The 12,248-nt window shown below is 34.9% G+C and overlaps 1 protein-coding gene and 1 non-coding gene across 48 annotated transcripts; one reads left to right on the forward strand and one right to left on the reverse strand.

The window, feature by feature from the left end:
• Positions 1-376: 376 nt before the first annotated feature.
• Positions 377-11,954, reverse strand: LOC133781654 (uncharacterized). Of its 47 annotated transcripts, XR_009870184.1 has the most exons (5): positions 11,627-11,954; positions 10,004-10,061; positions 8,438-8,502; positions 7,611-7,698; positions 7,239-7,484 (listed from the first exon to the last, which is right to left on the reverse strand). XR_009870184.1 is itself a non-coding variant. In XM_062220710.1 (4 exons), the coding sequence occupies exons 1-4, from the start codon at positions 11,768-11,770 to the stop codon at positions 537-539; spliced, it is 384 nt and encodes a 127-aa protein (XP_062076694.1). In that variant the 5' UTR covers positions 11,771-11,954; the 3' UTR covers positions 377-536. The 47 variants fall into 47 exon arrangements, 4 of the variants coding, with proteins under 4 accessions (XP_062076694.1, XP_062076695.1, XP_062076696.1 ...); XM_062220710.1 differs by lacking the exons at positions 7,239-7,484; positions 7,611-7,698 and adding an exon at positions 377-653; XR_009870226.1 differs by lacking the exons at positions 7,239-7,484; positions 7,611-7,698; positions 8,438-8,502 and adding exons at positions 3,047-3,318; positions 11,364-11,501.
• LOC133787355 (small nucleolar RNA R71) lies at positions 5,857-5,963 on the forward strand. Its single transcript, XR_009872382.1, has one exon. It is a non-coding gene; the product is annotated as a small nucleolar RNA R71 (small nucleolar RNA).
• Positions 11,955-12,248: the final 294 nt, after the last annotated feature.

Genomic DNA, 12,248 nt, shown 5'->3' on the forward strand with positions numbered 1-12,248 from the left:
GATGATGAAAAATACAAGAATGAATCCTCCAATGGGGTTCTCCACTCTCAGCCGTCGTCTCCTCTGTTTATCCCCCTTAGTCGCACACTATGTTTCTCCAAAAATCCCTACCAAATTCCAAGTGAAAGGACCAAATTGCCCATCAAAAAATGATCGGATCTGTGAAAATCGCGTCTCTAGCGATGTAGCGCTACTTCTGGAGCGCTGTAGCGCTATTAACAGTGGAAAAATACCTCAAAATATGGTGCACTAGCGCTGTAGCGCTCTTATTATGGCGCTGTAGCGCTAAAGTCAGAATTGACAAAACTCGGTTCGAACATCCTGCAGCGTCAACTCATCGTATTTTGATCATAACTCCTTCGATATAACTCCGAATTGAATGATTCAAAACGATATGGAAAGCTAAGAGAAATATCTACAACTTCTATTTATAGAAGTGTTTCCAGAAATTGAATACATCATGGTAAAAATGCGGCTTGAAGTTTCAGACTTGCGTTATAGAGCATAAATGACGTGTGTTGAGCATCTTCAATGTATTATTTTTCACACATAATGTCTTGAAACTCCACAATCAACACAAAATCCATAGTATTTATCATATTTAACATGTTTCTTCTCATTTCACTCCATATTATGTAATTGACCATTAAAACCTGAAACAAAAAGAAAACAAGCATAAATCTGCACTAAACAATCCTAAATAACTAAAAACACAACCTAAAACGATCTCTAAAACAAACCTAAAATGAACCTAAAAAATTCCCCCAAACTTAACTTTTACTCACCCTCGAGTAAAGACCAAGTTAAACTAACAAAAATAAACAAACACAAAATGAACAAGCTAAACCATCATTACCATCTACACTGCTTTGCCAAAACTCGTGAAATCTCAATTGCAATAATAGTAACCAGAATTTTAGCTCAATTGCCTTAAAGTCCAATTTGTAAAGTTCAATTAGGGAAATCAATAATATATCATGAAAATGACTGCAACACTTGGACTCTATCATATATGCTCAACTCAATCCAGACAATTCCACAAACCAATTTTTCAATATGCTTTCACTACTTAACCTTCTCCACTAATGTCAATAACACGTGTTTTGAAATCAAAAGGGCTTTCACAGGTTATAGCGTTAGGTTTAGGCAAGGGTAGATGAAATTGTCATTTAGGCTCAATCATTACCATAAGCATATAAACTTTACACCCAATCTTGATATTCACAACACAATTTAACACAACCCAAAGATCCTCTTTATTTCCAAAGATTGAGAAATTTAAACACTAGAGAGTTTTTTTTTTTTAATCTATACTACCTTTCCCCCAAACTTATGCATTTTAATGGGGACAACAAAAGAAAAGTAGCTTCTCTCAAATCTCTTTTTTTTATTATTATTATTATTTCTCAATCTTTTCTTGAATTATTTTCTATTGCCAACACCAATACACAAGAGTAACACCGATTATAAATCAATCCCCTATTAGATTTTATAAGCTCATGGTGCAAATCTAGGAATGGAAAAATAATAAGGTATTCGGTTAAGCTCAAAACAAGTGTTTAACAATAAAGGGTGAACTTTTAGGCTCAAAGAGGATATCTAGGGAAAATTAAGTCAAGGTTTGCTTGAAAAGCACAATCGATCCAATAAAATTGCCTAAATCACTTTTCAAAACGCATGTCATCAAGGATTTCGCCTCAAATGCCAAATAATGCAAGTTCTATCAAATTCAAATTGTCATACCACCAACCCTAGTCAAACATATATAATAAAATCCAAAATGTTGCATTTTCAAAACATATTAAAATTTCCCACAAAACCTTTAAATTAAACTCTAAAACAATTTAACCAAGCACACAGTTGAATTCAATTTCCTTTTCACGAGCAAGACAAAGAAAAAACAGACAAGAATGACGGCTTAACAGTTACACTAAACAACCACAGAAAATAACACAAAAGACTAAGAGCTAAACTAAACAACGCACAAAACAAAATAAGCTCCCCCCCAAACTTAAGATGCACATTGTCCCCAATGTGATAAAGAAAAGAACGAGGGAAGAGAACTTACCTGACGCCACATCAGTATGGCGGAGGAGATGGGGGCTTGAGTTCGGGATGGCAGAGGTGGTGGCCACCCCTTGCATCCTTAAGAGCCATCGTGCCATACGAAGAGAATTCCTTTCCACTGTTGAGAATATTGAAATTATCCCCAATGTCATCGAAACCTTCAAACTTGCCACACAATAATATTTTCATACGACGTCGAACTGTTCAAAATCGTTCTTTGGCCTTCTTCTTCTTCTTACCAATTGAATCTTGACCATCATTCACCACATCAACTCTACAACAGGTAGGAATTGCAGTTGCTGCAAAAACATTAAAACTTATTTCCTCATTTTGGACTCGCAACCTTAACTCCCCCTTTTGTACGTCAATTAAAGCTCGTCCAGTGGCTAAGAATGGTCTTCCAAGAATGATTGGGACATTGGCATCCTCCTCCATATCAAGTACAATAAAGTCTGCTGGGAAGATGAACTTGTCCACTTTTACCAAAACATCTTCAATAATACCCCGAGGATGTGCTATTGATCTGTCTGCCAACTGAAGAGTCACTGTTGTAGGTCTTGCTTCCCCAAGCTTCAATATTTTGAACACAGAAAGCGGCATTAGATTAATGCTCGCCCCCAAATCACATAGAGCATTCATGCTCTCAAAATTCCCAATAGTGCAGGGTATTGTGAAACTCCATGGATCTCTCAGTTTCTGAGGAAGGTTCCTTTACAGAATGGCGCTGCACTCTTCAGTGAGTGCCACCGTCTCATAGTCCTCCATCTTCCTCTTCTTGGACAGTATTTCCTTCATAAACTTCACATAACTTGGCATTTGTTCAAGTGCCTCGGCAAAAGGTATGTTAATGTGGAGCTTTCGAAAAATATCTAGAAACTTCGAAAATTGTTTGTCAAGAGTCTTCTTTTGTAATGACCCACTAATCTAGACTTTTGGACCATTATCAAACTATACATACAAATTCTTACTAAAACATACATTTTGCGAAAATACCATAATTTATTATAAACTTGTAGAAACAAAGGTTACTTTCATAAAAATAAGTAGGATATGGGTACCCATTGTCTTTAAAACAAAAATAACTTAAAGTGAAAAGAGTTACATAGAAAATGCGGAAAATACATGTAAAACCATAAAAGATAAAATGAGACTACATCCTCGAATCGAATAACGCTCGGCCCCTTGACTCCATTCACCATCGATACACATCCTCTAAGCGTCACGAATCTTACCGCCTCTAAAGCTATTTTCCTGCACATAAAACAAAAAGGAATGAGCCTAATGCCCAGCAAGGAAAATCTAACACATAGTCATACACATAAATTTCATAATAAACGTAAAGACATATCATAACACTTAATACATACACTTATTATAATGGCCATTATTACTTGGGGTCCCATAGACTAAACAAGCTTATGCCTATGAGATTAGTGGGGTCCTACTAGCTAAGTAGGCATATGCCCATAATCTTTTTGGGGTCTTGTTAGTCAAATAGGGCATAAGCCCAAGCCTACAAACATACACATTTATATCATATTTCATAACATATACATAAGATAACATAAGCAATACACATATAGATTCTATCCTATTTTTCTTACCAGAGTTACCGGGATATGTGGACTAAGTTGGGACTTTTTGGAACACTCCTAAAACCATATGAGAAAGAGTGAGTCTTTATGAAGAAGAAGAAATGAAAAGGATGGAAAGACTAAACCATTGAAAAACATACTTACCGAAACTTATGTGCTTAAGAACTTGGATTCCCTAACCAAAATAAGAATGAGGTTAGGGGACTGAGTAGAAGGTTATGAAAGAGGAAATAACATAAAGCAAATGAACTAAAGTTTTGGTTTACCTCAAAGACTTGAAAGACCAATCTATACCACAACTGAAATATTATAGAACCTCACTTCCCAAAGTGTTTGATAAGCTTATGATGTTTAAGCTTATGATTTCCCAAACCAGGTGTTTACACTCTCACACTCACTTAGCACTAGCAGCTTCTGAACTTAGAGCAAAAGGTGAATAATGGCTGGGTACTAGGTCCTATTTATAGAGTTTGGGAATGAAAGTATCTTGATTTTACTTGAATAAAAATAATGGCTTTTTAGGTGAAAATCATTTGAATAATCGTTCAGCAGAGGCTGAAGACTCGTTCAAAAGATGCTGGACTTTTGAAGAAGTTTGAATGGCTGAAAGGAAAAGAATTCAAAAATGTTTGAATTTATGCTGGAGGAGGCGATATATCGCCCCCTATAGGCGATATATCGCCTGGACCATTGTTCCTGAGGCGACCGTGCATCGATTCGTGTTTTCCGTATCAACGTGCTGCGATATATCGCCCCCTATAGCTGCGATATATCGGCACACGCTGAATATTTAAACACGAAATTACACATTCTTAGCTAAGTTTGAATGGAGTAAACAGCCTTGACTAAGCCCTCAACGTATTCAAAGCTGCTGACTGACCCTATAACATTCAAACTTTACTCCTTATTAAATTTAATCCTAAAAAATACTTAATCCTTAATCACCATTCATAACATGTGCTTAAAATCCTATTGGTTGATATCTAAACCTTATAGTATAATAAATATAATCCTTAATTATCAGTCATATAACCAAACCTTAGGTTATACTTAATATTCTTAAACTATAGGTTAAACTTAGAAAATCTATAAGTACTACTATGAGTGTCCAAATAATTCCCGGTCTGAACCAAAAATCCACAGTTACAAAGATAATACTAAACATACTATAATACTACTAAACAATTAGCTAAGTAAAGTTCTTGGACTCTACATCTTTTGAAGTCGCTGAGGGTATGGAATCTTGATGTGGTGCTCATAACTCACTGGTGAATGATTCTTCTCAAGGTCTTCAATAACCTCTTCTTCTACCTTACCCTCATTCTCAGCTTCAACTTTTGGTGCAGGTATAGACTTCTTAACTGGCTCTTCCAACTTCTTCCCACTCCTCAAAGAGATTGCATTGCACTGCTCTTTAGGATTCACCTCTGTATTACTTGGCAAATTTCCTTGAGGCCTATTTTGTAACATGTTTGCCAATTGACCAACTTGCATCTCAAGATTCCTGATGGAAGAGCGAGTTTCTGTCATAAACTGTGTTTGAGTGTTGGTGAGAGTCAATAATGCAGCTTGTAATTCATTAGGCCTTTTAGGTGGAGCTTGATTCATTGATTGTTGAGGCCTAGGCTGTTGTGAGGAAGAGGCTTGATGCATAGGTTACTGAGGCATATTATTCTGAAATTGGCCCTAAAACTGAGGTTGCTGGCCCTGATTATTCCTCTAAGAAAAATTAGGATGATTTTTCCATCCAGGATTGTAAGAATTGGCGAAAGGATTATTTACTGGCCTCTGAAAGTTTCCCACCGCTTGAACCTGAGCTTGATCCATCGGAATGTTATTATTAACATTGGTAGGACACTGATAAAAAAAATGAGGAACACCACAGATTTCTTACCTGGCTGCCATTTGAACCGCATTAGCAGATACAGTGCTCTGCTGTAATTGTTTAGTGAGTGTAGCTACCTGAGCTGTTAAAGCAGTAATAGCATCCAGCTCATGCACCCCAGCTACCTTTCTGACTCCTGATGATCTTTCCTCAGACCACTGATGATTGTTTGTGGCCATGTCCTCTAGCAGCTCATAAGCACCAGTTGCACACTTGCTCATAAAAGTACCACCCGCTGCAGCATCAATAATAGTTCTGGTTGTAGGACATAAACCATTGTAAAAATTCTATACTAGCATCCACTGTTCAATGCCATGATGAGGACATCTTCTCATGAGTTCCTTAAATCGTTCCCAAGCTTCATACAATGACTCTCCGTCATTCTGGCAAAAGTTATTAATCTCTCCCCTCAATTTAGCAGCTTTGGACGGAGGGAAGAATTTAGACAAAAATTTCTGAGCTAAATCTTGCCAGGTGACAATAGAGTTTGGTTGCAACGAGTTCAGCCAACTTTTAGCTCTGTCCCTCAGAGAGAATGGGAAAAGCCTAAGCTTAATTCCGTCATCACTCACCCCATTGTATCTGAAGGTTCCGCACAATTCCAGAAAATTAGATAAATGGGTGTGAGGATCTTCAGAAGGCAACCCATTAAATTGCACAAAGGATTGCACCATTTGTATAATAGCTGGCTTGATTTCAAAATTGTTGGCATCTACAGCTGGTGGACGTATACTGTTTTGTACTCCCGTCAGAGTGTACAGTACATAATCTCTCAGGCTCCTCTCAACATTATTCTGAGCCTGACCCCCTTGTACAATTCCAGGAATTAAAGCATTCCTGCCATCCCCTTCATTCTGTGCCATCTTCACATATTTCTGGGCCTCCCTCTTGTTCTTTCTGTTTTGCTTGCACGACTTTTCAATCTCAGGATTCAAAGGAACCAGATTGTCTTTTCCTCTTCTGCTACGCATATAACACAGTTCACCTGAGATAGACAAATTAAGCAACTAAACAGATTAGAAACAAGAGAAATTAAAATCAAATTAGAATAAAAATTAATTAGACTGATATTGATAATTATTTTCAGTCCCCGGCAACGGCGCCAAAAACTTGTTGCGATATTTTTGCTATGCAAATGCACACAGTCGCAATTTGTAATAAAATGGTAAAAACCAAGTATCGTCCTCAATGACTGATTTATCAATTACCAATCAATCAATCTTTTTAATTCTATTTGATTAAACAATTTCAGAGATTTCAAACAAAGAAGAATAATAACGAAGCACAATGAAAATTTAAACAAAATAACAGAGAGAATGAAATTAGGAAAATTATGATCCTCTATTTTCCACCCTTTTATTTCCTAATGCAAGAATTATATCCCCTTCTCCCTATTCAAGAACAAGTTGCAAAAACAATTCATAATCTGGTTAAGATTTACAAAATTCAATCTAAATGAAAACTTCCTATATTTCTATGGTAAGTTGAATCATGAAGAAGACCTTAAACACGCAACTCAGAAAAATAGGCAAACAATTTAGATACTTTCGTTCTAAATTGAATTTGCATCTAAACAATCAAAGCATATCAAATTTCACTTTTCAGATTTCAATTTGATTCATGAAATAACAATTAGAGGTGATCAATCAATAATTGTACAAGTAACACAAATTGTAAGGAATTGAAAGAGATGAAGAAGAACATCAATTCTGCATTAAACTATAAAAAGGGTTTCCAAAAGATTCACATAATAGCCCTAAAGAAGAAATTAGCCCATAATATTCATTCTGGCAATAAGAGAATTCAATTACAAACATAAAAATTGAAGAAGATGATGAAAAACACAAGAATGAATCCTCCAATGGGGTTCTCCACTCTCAGCCGTCGTCTCCTCCGTTTAGCCTCCCTAGTCGCACACTATGTTTCTCCAAAAATCCCTACCAAATTCCAAGTGAAAGGACCAAATTGCCCATCAAAAAATGATCAGATCTGTGAAAATCGCGTCTCTAGCGCTGTAGCGCTACTTCTGGAGCGTTGTAGCGCTATTAACAGTGGCAAAATACCTCAAAATCTGGTGCACTAGCGCTGTAGCGCTCTTATTATGGCGCTGTATCGCTAAAGTCAGAATTGACAAAACTCGGTTCGAACAGCCTGCAGCGTTAGCTCATAGTATTTTGATCATAACTCCTTCGATATAACTCCGAATTGAATGATTAAAAAAGATATGGAAATCTAAGAGAAATATCTACAACTTTTATTTCTAGAAGTGTTTCCAGAAAGTGAATACATCATGGTAAAAATGTGGCTTGAAGTTTCAGACTTGCGTTATAGAGCATAAATGACGTGTGTTGAGCATCTTCAATGTATTATTTTTCACACATAATGTCTTGAAACTCCACAATCAACACAAAATCCATCGTATTTATCATATTTAACTTGTTTCTTCTCATTTCACTCCATATTATGTAATTGACCATTAAAACCTGAAACAAAAAGAAAACAAGCATAAATCTGCACTAAACAATCCTAAATAACTAAAAACACAACCTAAAACGACCTCTAAAACAAACCTAAAATGAACCTAACAGGAAACATAATTACCCAATCAATTACTAGTTCTATTGTTAAGAGACAAACTCAGAATAAGACATTATCCACTCTAAGTTTAAAAATAGATATCAAGAGCTACGGATGAATATCTAAGATATTCAAAATCCACTAAGTACAAAAGTATTTGACAAATAGCCATAAATAGGAAGTCTTAACTCAACTAGGAAACTATGTTTTTATAATTCAAACTCAGATAAGCTCTAATAAAAATCTTTAAAATATATGAAAGTAAAACTGCAATCAATTTCAAATTACATGAAACATGTTTGGTATTAATTACCTTTTCTACACCTTGAACTAAGGACCTTTCCTTTCTAAAAGCATCACCATGTTCAGCTTCAGCAGCTAAACTGACATGGAATCAAAACCAGCAATCAAAACCATCACACAAGAAAAAGAAACTTACTATTTATTCTTCCTTATGATACTACAACAAGTAGATGTAGCTGTTTCACATATGTATATGTAGAAAGAAAAAATTCTAATACTGTACAACTTCCAGTTCTCGTGCTTCTCAAAATAATTCAGTTCTTAATTAAAAATCATAATATATATTAAAAATTTCATTAACCTACTAGAATCGCACCTAAATATATTTAATAATATGTTGTCTTTCATTCATGTACACAAGCTAATCTATAGAGAACATAATTCAATAGAGTATTATTTAGAGGACCTGGACTATTACTTACATGGGAGTTCGAAATGAAAATTGCACATTTAAGTGTAAATGGGCAGCTTTGATGTACATTCAAATATGTGAGTATAGCCACCTAACAAAAATAATTAAATTAACTAAGGACTAATTATGTTGATCAATCAATCTAAGTTAAGAACTCAGTATATATGTTATCCTTTGTTGTACTTGAATTCTCATGTCTTGGTACACACAACACAATCAAACTGGGTAATGCAACCACTTATTACCTAATTTGTATAATGCTAATTATGGAACATAAACTATATGATGAGAACTCAGTATTAACACTTGTGTTTTATCAACCTTCATATAGCCTTTGATCAAAGTGAATCTGGTAGAACCCTGTTCGATAACATCAGTTCATATAACTCTTTAAGTTTTCTCCATTTTGCAAAGAGAATCAATTACAATACTATATGTTAGATGTCAGCTATAATAAGAGTAAATAATTTATATCATTAATTTGACATTAAATGGTGGGTGCAAGTAGACCTAATATGTGTATATAGAAAAAGCACTCATAAAAGCACTTATCACACTTTAGTCACCCCTTTCCTATTGCAAAACAAAAGATAAGTCTAAATAAATGGTTATAAATCTCATTTAACAAAAGAGAGAAATAGGGCAATTAACTGCTAAGAAAAATCCACAAGTTAAGTTATAATAATTTATCATTAGGAGGTTATAAATCTCATTAAACATTTTACAACATGGATTGAAGATTCAATTGAAGTTTTACGGCATGTTTAGAGGTTGAGATAGATAGATTTACCTAAACAACATTTCCAACCAAGATCTCTTGAAATCCAAGTCCAAGTATTCCATCAAAATTAGCAGTCATAAATGTGAAGCCAGGTTCTATAATTGTCTCATTAAAATCCCAACAATAGAAGTCGTACTCATCAAGTGTAACATTATATCAAGAAACAACCATATATAAATTTTATTTTATTTTTAAAAAATATTTTCCAAATCACAATACAGATCAAAAAATTAAATCAAACTCTAAAACTTTCTCAACAAATGGTTGGAATGAAGATCAGACATAAACTCAACCTTATAAGCTTATAACACAAATAAATGAATTAATGAACTTATTCTGTCAAAACCCGCACCGCCCATCCCAAAACACACATACGTACATACCTGATATGAGAGAGATAGAGCATCTGAGAGAGAAGCTATTTTCACCAAAAGCTTTCCCCTTTCACATAAGAAAAACAGAGAACAAGTTAATACAAAAAAAAAAAAAGTAAATATAGTTAAGAAATGCAAAAAAGAGAAGAGTGAGAGATAGAGAGAGAGGAAGCCGAGAGAGACAAAGAGAGTAGAAATAAAAATGTAGAAAAAAAATACAAACTTGAAAATGGAACAGATCTTGAGCTGAAATGGGTTTGCGTTCATGGAGAGATATGAGAGGTAGAGGAAAGATGGAAGAGCATAAAAGTCAAAATTGGTCCAATGAATCTCATTAGAGATACAAGAACTCAATAATAAATGCTACTTAATCAATAAAAGAAAACAAATACTGATAATTACTTTATTGAGCATAAAAGAAAACAAATACTGATAATTACTTTATTGAGCCTGAGTAGTCATATCCTTACAAGGAATAACATCTCCCAGCACCCAATGTCATATCCTTTAAAAAATCTTAATAAAGAAACATATACAAAGAGTTTCAAACAAGCAAGGATAATAACTTATATACCGTACTTTTAGTATCACTAAGCCAAAGAAATATATATATATATGTATGTACATACCTTTATATATATAAACATATGTAGGTCAATTAGAACTAAACTAAAAGATAAGAGAGATATATGCATATAATAATCCTTCCACCCAAACACTAATAAAAAAATAAATGACATGAATCGGTATTACTGAAGCTACTAGAACTTAATTACTACTAATACTAATTATATTTAGATATATTCTCTAGTTGATAATTTGCCCAAATTTCAGAAGATAGACAAAGAAACAGAGAGTGAGCTTGTTCATAGTTTTCCTAGCAAATTTCTTTTGCAAAAAAAAAAAAAGAAGATATTTATCAGAAAATTCAACAAGATCCAATCACTAAAGTAAAGCATAGTAACTTCATCAAATGAGCACATTACATAGAGGCATTTGATCAAATACCTAGCAGGAGTTTTTTCCATGTATTAAATCCTGCAGTTTCTAGTCCTTGATAAGTACAGAAGATGCTGAGACATGAATCAAACTTCCAACTTGTCATTTTAAAGCTTAAAATGAAACAATTTTAACTCAAAAACAAAGAAAACCAATATCATGAATATTTAGAAAGAAGTATCTTCTAAACTATAATGTAGTCTAGAATGTCAAATACTATACCTAAAATGAACAAACTAGACTTATCGAAAAGCTACTTCTATCTTCAAAGAACAGAATCGTTGAGAAGCCTTGAAGATTGTTGGAGATCATAATAGCTGACATTTGCACAATAAAAATGAGACAGATCTGGAAGAAGCAAAAAACAAACCTAAATGAAGAAGGAGATAGGCTCAAGAGCAATGAGGAGGAAGAGGAGGCATTGATGATAGTTGTATTTGCCAGCGATTAGGTCGGCGGCGAGGTCATTCTCGGTGGGAAAGAGGAGACCTTGAAGGAGAAGATCAATCTAGGATCATTCCCGGTGGACCCAAATGCAAAAACACTTCAAACACAAAATCCATATGGATAGGAAAGGAGGAAGAGATTACTAAATAAATGGAAATAAATAATACATGAGCTAAAAAAACAAACCTTTCCACCAAGATAGATCCTCTCCATGGCCATAGCTCTCGTGTCTCTCAAAGTCCCGAAGCCAAATAGCCCTCTGCCCAGACCCTGTGTCGTCGAGCCCAGACCCAAGACCCCCCCACCCGCCGTCGAGCCCCCCCGAGCCATCAGCCGTTGTTGTCGAGCCCAGCCACGAGCCACCAGTCATTGCTGTCGAGCCCAGCCCCGAGCCCCCTGCCATCGAACAGCCCGACCCCGACCCCCCTGCCGCCGTCGACCACCATTCCCCAAGCCTCTGCCGTCATTCTTCGGGCCTAGCATAGAGCATGCGACAGAGAGAGGGAGAAAGGAAAGTAAGGATCGAGTAGGGAGGGAGGGAGAAAGGGATTTGGCACTTATATATATTTTTTATTTTATTAATAAAAATCAGATTATATTATTTAGATAAAAAAAATGATTATAAAACTCCCAATTTTATACTCCTAATACTAAAAAAAAATATTAAAAATCACAGCTATACAAATTCTCTACAAACTTATAATGATTGTTATTTAAAACTTAAATTTCTATTTAATTTAAATACTAAGTAAAAGTACACTTTAGTTATCTTTATTTTAAAAATATATATATTAATTTATTTATATTA

This window comes from Humulus lupulus, chromosome 6, assembly GCF_963169125.1.
Source record: "Humulus lupulus chromosome 6, drHumLupu1.1, whole genome shotgun sequence".
Lineage (NCBI taxonomy): Eukaryota > Viridiplantae > Streptophyta > Magnoliopsida > Rosales > Cannabaceae > Humulus > Humulus lupulus.